At 51.5% G+C, this 16,646-nt stretch overlaps 1 protein-coding gene across 1 annotated transcript; it reads right to left on the bottom strand.

Annotated features, from left to right (window-relative positions):
- Positions 1 to 4,595: 4,595 nt before the first annotated feature.
- On the bottom strand, positions 4,596 to 16,634 carry Tmem222 (transmembrane protein 222). The gene is made up of 6 exons (XM_032896564.1): positions 16,378 to 16,634; positions 10,022 to 10,106; positions 8,604 to 8,635; positions 7,092 to 7,188; positions 6,881 to 7,011; positions 4,596 to 5,468 (listed from the first exon to the last, which is right to left on the bottom strand). The coding sequence occupies exons 1-6, from the start codon at positions 16,569 to 16,571 to the stop codon at positions 5,381 to 5,383; spliced, it is 627 nt and encodes a 208-aa protein (XP_032752455.1). The 5' UTR covers positions 16,572 to 16,634; the 3' UTR covers positions 4,596 to 5,380.
- Between the last annotated feature and the right edge of the window lie 12 nt (positions 16,635 to 16,646).

Here is a 16,646-nt window from a genome sequence, read left to right as displayed (position 1 = left end):
CACACACACACACACACACACACAACACACACACACCATGAAGGAATTATGCACACATGGCCAGAGACCTGTACCCAAGAGCTGTGCACAGTAATTCTTAAACCTGCACACAGTATGCCCACTCACCTACAAGAATAAGTCCATACATATCCACAGATCTCTCTGGCTTTCCTCACACACTACCTGTCTAACCTGCTGCGAACTACTGCGAACTGAGGACGGCCCATTCCCCTCAGAGCTGATATTTTACACCCAACATAACCTGAGTCTTAACGAAATGCAAAAATATACTCGCATAAACATGTGAATGCTTGCAGTCTTCTCCTCCTGTTTATCCCCTACCCAGGCTGCCTCTGCCCTTGCTTCCCTCCACCCAGCGCTGGCCCATTTGGCCTTCCTGTTTGAGGCAACCTCCTCCCCAACCCTCCCCCCAACTTCCTCCCCCCAACTCCCACAGCACCCAATTCCACTGAGGCCACCTGCCTGAGATTCCCCACCATCAGCCCTGTGGTTATAACAGAGCTTCTGAGCCCCTCGGGTCTAACCCCAGGGTTCCCCAACCTCCAAACTTGGCTAGAAGCCTCAGCTGGCAAAACAGCTCATGCCCGGGCACCACAGGCACTCCGGAAGGAAAACATGGCCAGCTGAGAGGGGCATGTGGACGTGGCAAGGGACCAGCATTCAGTAGTGGCCCTGGCCTGGGTCCACTGGTCTCTCTCAGCTGGGGTTGAAATGAGAGGAGGGCAGCTCAGGGGCAGGTCCTGGCTTGTACCTGTCTCCTGCCTCTGTCTCCTCCCAGCTGAGTCAGTATCCAAGCATAGCAAGCAAGAAGGCTTCCTCTCCAACCCTGCTGTCCCTCCGGAGGTTTCTGCATCTCTCCATCTACATAGCCCTGGGCCGGATACCTGTCTACTAACAGTGACTCTCTGAACTACTGTACTTAAGGTGCTGGTATCAAGCCAGCCTGGGACTTTTCTGTGGTGGGGTGTTTGAGCATCGCTGTGTCCCGTTGTCCTGCGGTAATAGTAGACATGTCTTCTGCAAGCATCTGTCCCTGAGTGCTATGTTGCTTTACGATACTACAGTGTCTTACAGGAGCGTTGCTGGTGTGGGCAGTGACTTTCTGGGAGACAGTGTCCTGTGGGTGTGTTGTGCATTTCTTCCTGTGTGGTCGGCCAGCCCAGGCTCGGTTGCGGTGTGTACTTTAGTACCCCGGGGACCACCAGATGTGTTTGTGAGTGAAGGTGGAAGACATTTGGCAAGAACTGTGCCTGACTTAGACTTACAGGTTTGTCTGGTCTGGGTCATGGGCCTACAAGGCCAGGGTCTCTCAAGTTCTATCTCTTTCAGAGGCAGATCAAGCACCACGTGTCCCCTGCCGTGAACTAACACTGTGAGACACAGACCTTTTAGTGATAGAAAGTGTCATCTACCTGGCTAAGCCAAAGTCATAATCTTGCTTGCACCTTCCATCCCCCACCCCACAACCCCCACCCCAAACTCCTGAGGTACCAGAATGTGCCCAGGACACCAGGTGGCAGTGCCTGTCCCTTAGACCACTGGATGTGTTACCTGTAAGGGTCCAGTAGGGAGGACAACTTCAAAGGCAACTCCAGCTCTCCAGGAAGGCAGTTCAGAGACTACAAAAGCAGTGGGGAGAAAGCTGACTCGCCCAGCAGCTGCTGCCCCAGCCCTGAGGAGGTGGTGGAGGAGGAGGAGACACCTCAGCAGAGCCTGGTGCAAAACCGGGCCTGGACTGCAGCTCCCCAGAGTGCACTAGGTGTGCCCACAGCAGCTGTCAGACAACCCAGGGCCAGTTTTGTGGGTCCCCGTGGTTGGGCCCAAGCTGTACTGTATGTACCAGACTTACCCAGTAATTAAAGCAAACCTCACCCTCAGGGCTAGCTCAGGGCCTTGATGGGTCCATCTGTGGAATGGGTAGCAGACCCACTCTGCCACAGGGAGTTGATAGAAAATTGCTTTGAAAGCAAAGTTAGAAACTTTTCTAAGAACTGTGGTAACGGAAAGATTGTAGAGTTGCCACAAGGCAACCTTGGACGGGGCCCAGATCCAGCACTGTATGATCTTGAGCAGCTTTCATAACCTCTCTGATCTGAGCAGTAATTTCCTTCCACGCAAACTGGGGAGTAGAAGCCCGAGAGAGGCATAGGCGCCTGGGACAGCTAGCATGTGGTAGCGGGTGACCTCTCTCCGATAGACCAATGCTCACAGCCACTCTGGCCCCTCTGACCATCCCTGTTCACCGACAGACAGCTCTTTGTCTCACTTGTCACCTGCCCTGGATTCCACTGTCAGCTGAGGATCCTACACCCTCACTGTTCAGTACCGCGTCTTCCTCAGGAGAACCTGATTTGGGTCTTAGAGTGCACGGATTTTGGGACCATGATCTTTTTGTAGCCATCTATGGCTGGTCTTAGGCACTGAATGCATCCTCCAAGGCATCAGCCTCTGGAACTGGAGTTACAGATGATCGTGAGCCACCATGTGGGCATTTGGGACCCCAAGTCCTCTGCAAAAGTAACAGGTGCTTTTAGGTGCTGAGTCATCTGTTCAGCACCCTCCTCCTGGCCCCCGATAGGGTTTCTCTGGGTAGCCTTGGCTCTCCTGGAACTTGCTTAGTAGATCAGGCTGGCCTCCAACCCAAGAGTCCACCTTTGCCTCCCAAGTTTTTTTTTTTTTTTTTTTGGTTTTTTTTTTGGAGCTGGGGACCGAACCCAGGGCCTTGTGCTTCCTAGGCAAGTGCTCTACCACTGAGCTAAATCCCCAACCCCCTTCAGCCCGTTTTTGAAATAACTTTTGGCACTTTATCTGTGTGCATACTGTGATGTGCATATGGAGGTCAGAGGACCTTGCAGGAATCAATTCTCTTCCACTTTTAGTTCTAGGGGCTGAACTCAGCTTATCAGTCTTGGTGGTTAAGTGCCTCACCCTCTGCGCCATGCATGTTGTTGGCCCTCGAGCTTGTTTGCTTCAAAATGTTTATTTTGTGTATGGGTGTTTTGCCTGTGCCTGGTGCTAGGGAGGCCAGAAGAGGCCACTGGATCCCTTGAACCGGAGTTCTAGACGGGATGAGGTGCCCTGTGGGAGCTGGGAATCGGACCTGCGACCTCTGGAAGAGCATCCAACCTTTTGCTCAACTGCTGAGTCATTTACTCAGCTCCAAGCCTTTGTTGACTCCCCATGCCCTGGAAGAACAGTCTGGGCTCACACCCTCTGAGCTGTCCCCCCAGCTCCCACTTGTTTTAGTCTGTCTCATTTTCAGCTTCCTTTTCCTCATCTAAATTGGTTAATAAATCATTTTAGGCTGGGTGGTGGTGGCGCTCACCTCTAATCCCAGCACTCGGGAGACAGAGGCAGGCAAATCTCTGAATTCAAGGCTAACCTAGTCTATATAGCACGGTCTAGGACAGCCAGGGCTACAGAGAAATCCTACCCCCCCCCCCAAAAAAAAAAGGAAAAGGGAAAAGAAAAACTATTCCTAGGTTTTCAGCACCATTGAGTGAACTCTCTAGATTCTTAGAAAACACATGTGTAAGGATGGAGGTGGCTCAGTGGAAACACACATTTCCACTCGTGCTTTCCACTCGTGTCCCCTGTGGAAGTGGTCATCCTGGTGGCCGCTTGCACTATCAAGTCTCTCCCTTGGGGAGAGTGGCAAACAGCATCCTCCTCCCTTCTCAGGGATGCATCTGCAGCCCTCCTCCCACCTCGGGGCACCCCTGGAAGGTGTCCAATGCTGCTAGTCTTCCGGCCCTGGTGTCCTTTCTAGGGTGGGACCCTGCTGGCTTTTGGGCCGCCCTGCTTCCCCCAGGCCGAGCTACGGGTGCTCCTTTCCTCAGCACCGCATGGGACTGATGGTGACCACCTTACAAGGCTGCTGGGAGGTCACGTAACTGCACTCTATAACAAGGGCTGGAGCGGTGAAAGCATTTCAGTGCTGGGGATGGAGCCCAAGGCCATGCTAGACAACAGGCTGTCAGAGCCAAGTGCTGTCCTGGGAACAGCTTTTAAGCTGGACCTTGGTGGGAAGCAAAGGATCAGAGACCAGGACAGACTGTTATGTGGTGAGGCACACAGGAACACTGGGAGCCATCAAGGAGCGAGCTGACCAGTGACATGGCTGTGGGGTAAACAACCCAGAGTTCAATATGGCTGCCCAAAGGGCAGGGCCATTCCTTTTGGTTTACCCCAACTGTGTACTCTAGCTGAGGAAGGAGGTCACTTCAGAGCAAGTTAGGTCTATGGTCCTAACCCCAGTGCCAAGTTTTTCCCAGCAGGGAAGAAAAGGGTCCTTCCAGAAGGGAGCTAGGAACACGGACCAGGAGCGGCAGGAGCTCCCACAGCCTGTGCGGTGGCAGAACTTACAAGACTCAGGCATGGGGTTAGCAGCCAGATTTCTCTGCTCCACGTCCCCAGGGATTTATGAGCTTAAAGAATCAGGACACAGGGGGTTGGGGATTTAGCTGAGTGGTAGAGCTCTTGCCTAGCAAGCGCAAGGCCCTGGGTTCGGTCCTCAGCTCCAGGGGGGAAAAAAAAAGAATCAGGACACAGAAGAAGAAAATGACAGACACCACTTAGACTTAAAACTTTATTTCCTGCCAGGGAGCCCCTTATAAAGGAGCCTGTGGACCAGGGGGAGGCAGGCTGCACAGGGCCCATTGTAGCAACCGGAAGCAGACCTAGCCAATCAGTGGCACCAGCTGCTCTGATGAGCTACCTTTTGGACCTAAAGGCTTCTATCCCCGGCATGAGGACTCCTGGGCTGGAAACAAGTGGGGTTCATGTTACCTGGTTTCTGGGGACACACTCGGCATAAGTGCCATTCAGCCCTTGCTAGCCAGGGCCGATTGGCGGTGATGAGGCACACACCACGCTTGTGCAGCTCTGGCAGACACAGGAGGAGCCCAGCCAGCCCTCCCAGTCCATCTGAGTGAGACCAGCGGAGAAGGTTCCAAGTCGCTTGGCGTGCAGCACTTCTCCTAACACCACACCCAACTACCAGCCAGAAAACAGCTTCAAATCCAGCTCCGAACACTGCTTTGCCCCGTGGGTTCTTGTCGCACTGTGCCCTGGGCATGGCAAGAGTGGCCCAGTGATGGTGGCAGGAGATGCTCTAGAGGGAGGGAGGCCTTTCCGGGATGGCACTGGGGATGCCACACAGGTGAGGTCTCCGGCTCATGGAGAGGACAAGGAGGCTCTAAATGGCCCCATCAGGTGCCCAACATTAGCACTTTGTCCCAGGTCCCGACCCTACCTCCAACCCAGGAGGCAACTCTGCCTGAGGGTGGGGATGAAAGAACTGAGACCAAAAGGGGTGAGTGGAAGGGGCCTCCTCAGGGGCTTAGACATCTGAAAGCCATCACCGCAGATTGAAGACGAGACTGATGGTCAGGATGATGCCCAGGAGAAGGACGAAGGGCAGCCAGGTCTTCACGAAGGCTCCAACACTGACGGGAGAAGAGCACAGGGTCAGGGTCAGGTGAGCAGGGCCCAGAAACCCTCCTTCCACAACCCTGACAGGATTTAGGCTCCTAGGGTCTCCTGGAACTTACCCAAGGGATGGGGATGGGCCTGATGAATACTATGGAGGCCCTTAAAGAAGCCAGTGGGCTGGGTCTCACTGCATCTACAAGCACTCCTGACCAGGAAGTTCCAGGTGAGGGTGGGATCCACTGAGACGGTAATGAAGGTCAGGTCACTAGACATGGCTACTCATGGGGCAGGAGCTGATCAGGGCCTGAACTCAACCCTGGCCCTGCCTCAGGCCTGTGTTATGTTCTTTTCTGGGGGTCTCTAAAGCCGTAGGGGCTCCTGATAAGTGTAATTAAGAACAACGTTGGGAGGGGCTGGGGATTTAGCTCAGCGGTGAGCGCTTACCTAGGAGGCATAGCGCCCTGGGTTGAGGTCCCCAGCTCGAAAAAAGAACCAGAAAAAAAAAAAAAAAAAAAAAAAAAAAAAAAGAACAACGTTGGGAAAGGGCTGGCTGGAGAGATGGCATCTGGGGAGCACGGACTATTCTTCCAGGGGACTGGGTTCAAATCCCAGCATCCACCTGGGAAGCCCACGACTGTGATTCCAAGATCTGACACTCGAATAGCCATGTATGCAGGCCAACACCAACGCACATAAAACAAAGGCAAATGTAAAAGAGAACAAAGTGGGAGTGCGGGAAGCAGTTCAGGAGTAAGATGTTTTTTGTTTTGGAGACAGGATTTCTCTTTTCAGGCTGCCCTGGAACTCACTCTGTAGACCAGGCTAGACTCCAGCTAAGAAATCTACCTGCCTCTACCACCCAAGCGCTGAAATCAAAAGTGTGCACTGCGGCATCCAGCATGTGAGATGGTTTCTGTCTGGGGTCCGCTGTGGGATACAGGGAACTCACCCAGCCTGAGTCCTTAGTGTGGGCTGGGAACAATGTCTTAATCCTCACTGGTCCCGAGGCTGTGCCTTCAAAAGTCTCCCCGGACTGTGAGCCCAACTGTCCAGAAGCCTGCCTCTGACAGAGCGGGCAGGGGAGTGTCCATGGAGGTAACACTATCCAAGAGGATCTGTGCTCCTCTGGGCATCTGTAGGAGGCTCACAGCTTCTCAGGAAGCCAGAACCACTACAGTCCTTTCCCAGGGCCAGCTGCAGCCCAGGAGCAGCTGACCAGAACCCAGCAGTGACCAAGTGAACGTCAGCTGGAACCCATGTGGGGTAGGACTTTGATACGGCCACCCTGCTCTCCACCAGGGACTCAGTTCCTCTGGAACCTCAGTTTCTGTTCCAACCGTCCCCACTGACTGAAGGACTCGAGGGACAGCCTTTCCAGGATCCTGGGAGAGCATCCGAGTGAGCCTGCAGGTTGAAGACAGCTCACCTGACATACTTCCCATAAATCAGGCAGAAGAAGCAGAGCGTCACCATGTTCCAGTTGGTGCTGTTGTTGTAACGCATCAGGTTCAGGGCCAAAGCCACATGTGAGTGGCAGTTGTCACAGCAGAGATTGTGCTGCAGACACAAGAGCAGCCGGGTCAGGGTAGGGGTTGGGGTGGGGGCCCACGGACCCTCTGAGCCCAGCTCCCACCTACCATGCGGTGCTTGTACTCTTCGGAGGCATCGTGCACAGCTGTGTCCCACGCGTTGGGCCCACTAGCGTATACCTGTCCAGGGTCCAATTTCCAGAACCTGAAGGGAAAGGGGAGACGTACTGGGCACTGGTTCAGCCCCTTTGCGGCTTTCAACTTTATGAATGTTCTCTGTGCGGGGTGTCCAAGGCTGTGGGTGATGGGGAACCAGGTCCAGGACCAGGGTAGTGTGGCTACTTCCTCCCAATTGAAACACCCTCTTTGGAGGGAAGAGGAGAGCTTCTGAGACTCAGGAAGTGAAAATTCACAGGGCTCAGGAAACTCCTGAAACAAGTCTCAAGGCCCGATCCCAGGGGTCTGTAAGTTTTAACAACTATAAATTCAGGGAGGGTCACAAGCTTGATTTGGGTACAATCAGTGTCCAATCTGGGGTCACAGTCTGTTCACATCTCCCCAGGAAGTGATACGTCAGCAGACAACAACCAGGCAAGAAGAGCAGAGTGTTGTGGTCTGGATGTCTGTTTCTCTGTTCTGTTGAAACCTTAACCCCCGAGGAACTCCCACTGTGGGTGAGAAGGCCTAAGAGACCCCTCGTTCCTTTCTTCTTGTGTTGGCACGAGGCATGCCATGTACCAGCACCTCATCTTGGGCCTCCCAGTCTCTAAAGATGTGACACTTTTGTTGATGAGCCACCCACTCAATGGCATTTGTCATGGCAACTTGAATGGATGAGAACGGGAAACACCTGAGTCTAGCGGATGGAAGGGGTTAGGTCAGCACCGAGGCTGGGAACGGCTTTAACAGGGGGAAGCAAAAACTGTACAGTGTGTCCCAGTAATGAGTGGCTGAGCAATCCTGGAGGGCTCAGGAGAAAACAAGATGACAGGGACGAGACTGGCAGCAGATGCAGACCTGAATGTCACCCTGATGTGGTGACATTGGGGCCTGACTTGCTTTCCTACCCTCCAGATAGAAAGACGCAATGGAGCACCAAGCAGCCCCCTTCCTATTCCTTTTCTTTTTCTTTTTTTTTTTTTTTCGTAGCTGGGGACCGAACCCAGGGCCTTGCATTTGCTAGGCAAGCGCTCTACCACTGAGCTAAATCCCCAACCCCCCCCCTTCCTATTCCTTAAATGGTCCACTTCCCACGGCCAGCCTGGTCTCCACAGACAGTTCCAGAACAACCAGGGCTATACTCAGAGACAGGTCTCAGTATGTGTAGAGAAATGATATTTCTTGGGGTGTTCCCCAGGGGAGGAAGTACTCCAGGCTACACAGGAAGACAGACTTGGCTATAAGACCAGCTTTGCTGCTTCCTGTGTGACATTGCCCAAGACCCATACCTTTCTGGAGAAGACCCAATGGGCTACAGCATGAGACCTAGACAGAAACTGACTCTAGGTGCCTGGTGCGGGGCACTCAGGGTGCTGGCTCCTGCTGTGCCTCACAGGGCCTGGCCTGTTGCTCTGAGCAGGAGGAGCCTAGCCCTGGCTAGGCACAAAGGCACTCACTTACTTGGCAGGCTTTCCAAAGGCCATGTTGTCTTCCTGTTGAGAGACAAGAGCAGAAGTCAGTGGAGAAACTACATGCAGTCTGCTAACAACCTAGGTCAGTGCCTGAAGGGCAGTGGCTTAGAAGGGGATGGCAGGGTTGCAGACAGCAGGCATTGGTAGGTCACAGTGGCTGCTCTGTGGAAAGGAGGCAATATAAACGCACAGGCTGCTCTGGTCCTCTCCTTATGTCCTCAGGGCGGTGTCTGGGCTTTCATCATGGGCAGGTTTCCTTCATGTGTGACACCAACCTTCTGACCTCTCAGCACCATAGTGGTAGCTCACAAGGCTAGAGTGGAACACCTTCAATGCAGGTAAGAGGCTGCTGGACCTCAGAATTCTCTGATGAGGGACTGTGGGGAGTCCTAGACTCCTTATGGAACACTCCCTGTCCCCCAGAAATGTAATCTCTACACATACTGAGACACGGTCTCTCAGTATAGCCCTGGTTGTTCTGGAACTGTCTATGGAGACCAGGTTGGTCTTGAACTCATTGTCTCTGCCTCCTGAGTGCTGGAACTAAAGGTGTGAGCTACACCACCCAGCTTAGTTTTGTTTTGTTTTTGTTTTGTCTTTTTTTTTTTTTTTTTTTTTCTTTTTTTTTCGGAGCTGGGGACTGAACCCAGGGCCTTGAGCTTGTTAGGCAAGTGCTCTACGACTGAGCTAAATCCCCAACCCTTGTTTTGTTTTTGTGATGCAGAGTCTAACTCTATACCCAACATTGACCTGGAACTCACTATGCAGCAAAGGCTAACCATGAACTGTTGGCACTCCTCCTGCCTCAGATTTCCAATCCTGGATTAGAGGCACGGACCATTATGCTTAGCTAGTCAACATATTAAGTGCACAGCAATAGGCCTGTCCTGTTAGGGTGATCCTAACGACTACTAAAGAGGCCATGTCGTCACACCTCTTCAGCCTCAGCCACCTGAAAACAGGCAGAGGCATGCGCTCATCTAGAAAGAAAGAGCCCCTGGACTAGCATTGGTCCATCGCCAGGAAGCAGATTTGAGAACACAGCTGGTGCACTCTAAAATCCCCACCATGGGAACCATGTCAGCCTCCCCTTCCCCCAACAATGGCTCCCACCTTCTGAAGGTCCAGAGATGTGGTTCCGGGATGGTCTGACTCCACTCTTGCCTCTAACCCCTACCCATGTCTTGGTACCCAGGGACGGGGACAGAGGGCTGAACCAGTAACTTAAGATTCCTCTGGCCATACTGCCCTCCTGGCCTGTCCTGGAGGCAAGAGAAGGAAATGGGTCAAACGCTGAAGGGCAGAAGGCTAGGACCCAGGCTGAGAGCTATGGACGACATCATGGGCCCAGGTCAGCCTTCTCTGTGGGCCTGGAGTCCTCTAGGACAGGGCAAACTGGGGACTCACCGAAACAAAATAGGGGCCAGCGAAGTCCCGAATGACTCCTGTGGATGTGCAGATGCCCATGTGACCAATGATGGGGAAAAACCACCTGCAGGACACAGCAACAGAACAGAGCTGAGGTCTGCCATCCAGTTTGTCAATGCTATAGAAATGCATGTGAAACAGTGGTCCCTGGTGAATCACAGTGGGAGGTCCCCAGGGCTACCACTGAACTGACGGGAACTGCAGCATTGGGCGTAGAGCGGCCAGATCTGAGTAGATAAAACATCTCTCTCATGGAAAACTGTCAGGCACTGTAAGCTATGCCTCAGCAGCTCTAGTATGAGGATATACAAAACAGATATAGTCCCCTCAGTGCCTGCTTAGCGTATACAAGGTCCTGGGCTTGAACCCCAGCACTGTAAAAAGCAAAAATCCTCATTGAACTGTGTTCTTAAAAGGTGTACCTTTATGGGGCTGGAGAGAAGGCTCGGTGGTTAAGAGCACTGGCTGCTCTTCTAGGGGACCTGGATCAATCCCCAACCCCACACCGCAGCTCACAACCACCTGGCCCCTGTGGGCACCAGGCAGGTGTATTGCACAAGACATACGCAAGCGAAACACCCATACACATAAAATGAAAAAATACCATATACCTTTTTGTTATATGTAAATAATCTCAAAGTGAATTTTAAAAACAGACAACAAACCCCAACTGAGCTGGACAGGGCTGCTATATGCCAGTTATCCCAGCACTTGCCTTGCCTACATGGTGAGACTCTGTGTCAAAAACAACCCCAAACCCAAAAATGGGACTGGAAAGATGGCCTAGCCAGGAAAAGCACTTGTTCATGCGGAAGACCTGGGCTCAGTTCCCAGCACCCACATGGTAGCTCAAAGCTCCATCGCTCGAATTCCACAGAATATGACACACTATTCTGATCTTGGTGGGCACCAGGCATGCTTGCAGTACACATATATACGTGCAGACAACACACACACACATACTAAAATAACACTCTCTAAAAGCAACCCTCACTACAGACACACACACACACACACACACACACACACACACACACACACAGAGGGGTGGGGGCACAGACCAATGTCTGACGGGAAGACAAAACTAGCACAGCCGTGCACCAGTTGTACGTAATAGAAGCACATTTCTGCTATGTAAGACAGACTCAGGAGTGCCTTCCTGGCAGAGAAGAAGGCCTTACCCGAGAGTATAAACACAGCACTGCTTTGTGTTTCAGACAAGACAAACCTATGGCTACTGGACTGGTGCTGGCAAATGCTCAGCAGAGAGGGTGCCTGCCACCATGCCTCATGACCCTGTCTATCCTGGGACTCACATGGTATTAGGGGGAAACGACTAATAATGCTGTCCACTGACCTCCACGTGTGGACTGTGACCCTCTCACTCGTGTTACTTTAAATTATGTGTTTGTGCATGTGTCTGCATGTGGGTACGTATGGGTGCTCACATGTACTGGGGCTGGGCTTACAGGGGCTGTCGGCCGCCTGACACAGGTGCAGGGTCCCCTGTAACAGTACAGGTCTTAGCTGCTGAACTGTTTCTCCAGCCCCTAAGTTGAAAAGGAAAGAAAACCATAAAAGCTTCCCTGAACCGTATGCCTAAGATTTGTGCACTTTATCATATGTAAGTAACCCTTCAAGAAGGAAGTTTAAGAACAGGGCGGGACGTGTAGGGCTGGTAAGATGGCTCAGGAGGTAAGGTTTGGTACACAGCCCAAAGAGTGAGCAGGGAGGAGTGGTGTTGAGAAGGCAGGAGGAGGCCAGTGTAGAGACTACTGCTCCAGTCCCAGCCCCAGATTACAGCCTTGATAGACAATCAAGGTGACTCTCTGCTGAGCATTTGCCAGCCCCAGTTTAATAGCCATAGGTTTGTCTTGTCTGTAAAAGGGAGAGAGTTTCTTTTTCTCAAGAGTAATCTTTACTCATGTAAACACTTGTGTACCTGTGTGTGCCGTGTGAGGCATGAGTGCAGGTGCCTGCAGAAGCCAAGAGTTCTAAGCTGCGCGCCACAGGATGTTGTGCTGGGAACCGGATCTAGGTCCTCTGCAAGAGCAGTATGGGCTCCTAACCACTGAACCAGCTCTGCAGCTTGTCCGTAGCCTGTAAGAGCTGGGTCCCACCAGCCCCTCCCCATCGCAATCCTACCTCCACACCGAAGCAGCACAGATGGCACAGACCCACCACCCTGCTTTATTTCTGTCATCATATCCAGGCACTAAAACTCATCTTCACTAAGTCCTTCCACGCCACGAGAACAAAGGCTGCGTCTCCTTAACTGTTGACTTCTAAGATGGTGCCTGCCTTGGCGCACAGCTCCAAACTCCCTGTGTATCCGTCAGCAGAACGATGGACAGACGATCCGTATTTAGGAGTAGTGGTGTAGCTGGGTAGGAGGAAGACCTCCCAATATTCTTTAGCCTGGTAACTGTAACCGACTACTAATTGTAGATTCAAAAGAACCGAGAGGATTCTGACTCTTCCCAACCCAGAGAAATGACAGCTGAGGTAATGGATAATGGGGTTCACTCTGATCTGACATTGTCTGTGTCTGATGTGTGTGCGTGTGCCCTGGTGTGTGTGTGGAGGAGTGAAGACAGACAACCTTGGGATTGCTTTGCCTTCTGCCTTGTGACAGGATCTCATTGCTGTGTACTCCAGGTTAGCTGTCTATGAACTTCTGGGGAGTCTCCGGCGTCTGCCATGTCACCCCAGGAGCACTGGGGTTACAGGAACCCCTATGCCTGTCCTCCATGAATTCTGGGGACTTGAATCCAGGTTCTCATGTTTGTGAGGCAAGCCCTTTGCACACCCACTTAATTGGAATATTGGAAAGTCACACCGCGCCCCACATGCACATCAGATTACTCTATATGACAATTGGCGGGGGTGTGTATGTGTGTGTGTGAAGTCAGCAGAGGCAGGTGACTCTGTGTGAGTTCAAGGACAGCCTGGTCTACATACTGAGTTCAGGGGCAGCCAGGACTACATAGAGAGAGAGAGGGAGACGCTGTCTCAAAACCAAAACCAACCAACCAACCAAACAAAAAACCAGTACAGTCAGGCTCTGCTTGTTTCAGATGTAGCTATGACAGGCCAGAGAGGTTCCCATCTTTCTGCAGAGTAACAAGTATGGGGCTGAGGGGCTGCTGCTCAGTCTATGTAGGATGCTGCTCACATGTGGGGTGCTCAATGATGCTGAGGTGCTCGGTGAACAGTTACTACCTGATTGACAAAGGGTAAACAGCTCAGGGTCCACAGTGAACATAGGACACCAAGAACTGTGGGAAACAGCTCCTCTGGCTTCTCAGAACCCAGTCCCAGCTCTTCTGATCCAGATTCCTTTCACCTGTCAGGGGACCTGGCTTTGAGCAGTACTCTGTCTACATCATGACTGCTGATGGCCAATGGAACTGGGGATGAAGGTTGGAGAGAAACACCAAAGTCTATGCCTAGCACAGTCCTAGGGAAGCAACTTTTTTTTTTTTTTTTTTTTTTTTTTTTTCGGAGCTGGGGACCAACCCAGGGCCTTGCGCTTGCTAGGCGGGAAGCAACTTTCAATGCAGCTTGTCAGCTCCCCAAAGACAAGCTCTGGAGTTCCGGTAACTGCTGTCTCTTCTGACCTAGGACAAAAGCCGTCCTCAGTAGAGTTTAGTGAATGCATTAGTGACTCGTACTGGAGTTTCATGCCTCAGTATCTGCTTTTGGATATTGATACAGGTTGATGTAAGGACTGGATGACGGTGTGCATGAAATGTTTGGCTGTTTTTATTTCTAGCAGTAGCTATTACTAAGAGGTGGGTAGGTCTTGGACTCAGTTTCCTCCTCCAACCTCCCTGCACAGACATGAGAGTTCCCACATCTGCCCGTACATCTGCATGCACCTCCAGCAACATCACGTAACTATGTCATTACAAAAGTTAATTTGCCCCCTGTCCCTTCTGCTGAAGGGCAAGTCCTCTGTCGGGAACAGACTTATTCATGTTGGCCTTATGAACACAGATCTGAAGAGAACCAAGACGCCGGCTACTTCTAGTCTAGACAACGGGGAACTGTGTGTCTCCACCTCAAGCTGCTACTATTTCTGGGCAGAGAAACCGTGACACAAATATTTCTGAAAATGAGGGGCTGAAAATGGTTCAGTATATAAGGCTGAACCATTGTTGCCAAGCCTGATGACCTGAGCTTGACTCACACCACAGTGGGAGACAACTGACCCCTGTGCATTGTCCTCTGACTGCCACAGTGTCCTCTGACACCCACAGTGCTATATACACACAAGATAATTTTTAAAAAATGAAAAGGCCATCGCAGCTAGCATGGCTGGTTTTCACAGAAACAAGGCGGTCACCTGAGAACCCTCCCACTTTCACAGTGACAGCCCATTCTCTCCACATCTGGAGTCCTTCCCATCAGTTACTTATTTACTCTCTACCCCTCCCATCAATGCTTGAGAACAAGCCGCAGCCTGCCTCGCCACAACACACTGGACATTTAGGCTTTGCCTCCTGCAAACTACAGCCCACAAGGAGTCAGTCAGCAAACGTGTTAGAGGAACATTTGATGAATTAACAAGCACACATTGTAAGGTTTTTTTTTTTTTTTTTTTTTTTTTTTTTTTTTTTTAATTGATTTTTCTTTTTTTGTTTTTTTTTTTTTTTTTTTTGGATCCAGTGTCTAACTCTGGAACCCTAGATTGGACCTTCCTCTGAAGACTAGGATGGCCTCAAAATGGTCAGGGACCTTCCTACCTTAGTCTCTTGGGGTTTCTCAGAACGGTGCTGTGAGCCACAGTGCCGGACTCAAGACTTTGATTTTTTTCTTTTATCATCTGTCTAGCTTTATATGAATGTTTTGCCTACATGTATGCATGTGTACTGAATGCTTGCCCCGTGCCCATAAGTTCTTCTGGAACTGGAGTTACAGATGGCTATGTACCACCACAAGGGCTCCCTCTGGGAACTGAACACTGGTTTGTAAGAGCAACAAGTGCTCTTGACCACACGTCATTCATTGATTTAGGTCCCAGTCCGACCCCATTCTGGCTCTGCCGGCTGAGAGCTGGAAATACAGGTGTGTGTCATCACTATGTACAGCCACCCACCCCCCACTTTCTGAGACAGAGTCTCTCATTGACTTGACAAGACTAGGTAGCCAGCAAGCCTCAGAGATGTTCTCGCCTCCACTTCAGCTCTGGGATTTCAGGCAATGCACTGCTGCATGAAGCTTTTTACGTGGGTGACAGGAACTCAAACTCAGGTTATTTACACAGAAAGCCATCTACCCAGACCCAAGTAGCTTTACACAATTCAAAAATTAGGGTCACTGGATGAAGCAGTATGCACCCAGAACACAGAGGTCTGAGGCAGGGGGAACAGGAGTTCAAAGTCAGGGTGGGCTACACAATAAATACCAGGCCAGGCTGGGCTACATATCAAGATCTTGTCTCAAAACCAGTAAAATAAATACAAAATCAAAAGATTAAAGTGATTTTAGGATCGGAAACATTTGAGGCTAAAAATGATTCCTTCTCCATACAACTTGGCTCTTTTTGGTTAGTTGGTTGTATTTCTGTTTGTTTCAGATTGGGTCTCACTATGCATGCATGGCTGGAATTCCTACCATATAGTTCAGGCTGCCCTCCAACTCACAGACATCTGCTTGCCCCTGCCTCCAGGGTTAAAGGTGTGGATCACCATGCTTGGTGGCTGGTTTTGATAGAGAAAAAAAAAATACGTATCTCCTCAGGTAAGAGGTGCTGCGCCACAGCTGAAAGACGAGTTTATTAACTAGTTCACAGTCAGTGAACTGGCTTCTGAATATCTCCTTGCTGGGGTAGTCAACTGACTAAGACAATGTTACAAGACACTCGGCTTCACCATGGGGAAAGAGAATTTCTAGATCAGAAAACCAAGCTTGTAAACTGTCCGTGAACCAGTGTGGCCTCAAACTCTCGCTTTTGCTTCTAAAGGCAAAACGTCTTGTGCATAGCAGATGACAAGTACGCGCTTATTTGCTCAATGAATGAATGAATGAAGATGCCTCTTCAGATAATGGATAAGGGTCTTTTCTGTACAGCTGCAGCTTAGGAGCGTGCTAATTACCTGATCTTTGCGGCTAATCTACACTTGTCCTCTTTCCCAATTAGACCATGGGGAACCAGGGCCGGAAATACACCCCACATTTAACAGGACCGCGCACCGCACAGGTGACGGGGGTTCTAGGGACCCGGGGCCGAGAGTAAGGGTTGCTGCAAGTCTGGGGAAAAAAGCTAGAATGGCACACCGGAGGACGCTCGGGCCCTCCCCGACTTCGCGGCGACACCGGAAGAGACTCACGTGAGCACCGGGATGGGTGTCCATACCACGCAGTAGGGGAAGCGGCTCCGCTCCACGTCCATGACGACTCCACCGGACCCGTGGTACTGCTTCTTGTCCGTCTCGGCCGCCGTCGGCGTCTCTACTTCCGCCATCCGAGGAGGGGGCGGCGGCGGCTGTAAGAGGAGCGGAGAACTCCCTTCCGCTTCCGCCATCCTGCGCGCGTCCCGCTCCGGAAGGCCGGCCGCCGCACCTCTCGCCCCTGTGTCGTCACTTCCGGGAGGTGGGGG

The sequence above is a fragment of the Rattus rattus genome, chromosome 1, assembly GCF_011064425.1.
Source record: "Rattus rattus isolate New Zealand chromosome 1, Rrattus_CSIRO_v1, whole genome shotgun sequence".
Classification (NCBI taxonomy): domain Eukaryota; kingdom Metazoa; phylum Chordata; class Mammalia; order Rodentia; family Muridae; genus Rattus; species Rattus rattus.
This window is presented reverse-complemented; position numbering and strand designations above follow the sequence as displayed.

What these genes read in the sequence shown, in the direction of transcription:
- Tmem222 (XM_032896564.1), bottom strand. Translation starts at nt 16,571, where the DNA reads ATGGCGGAAGCGGAAGGGAGTTCTCCGCTCCTCTTACAGCCGCCGCCG. An exon ending in CTGGCCCCTATTTTGTTTCG is followed by an intron (nt 8,636 to 10,021) that starts GTGAGTCCCCAG and finishes GTCTCTCAACAG; the next exon opens with GAAGACAACATGGCCTTTGG. An exon ending in ATTTATGGGAAGTATGTCAG is followed by an intron (nt 5,469 to 6,880) that starts GTGAGCTGTCTT and finishes TTCTCCCGTCAG; the next exon opens with TGTTGGAGCCTTCGTGAAGA.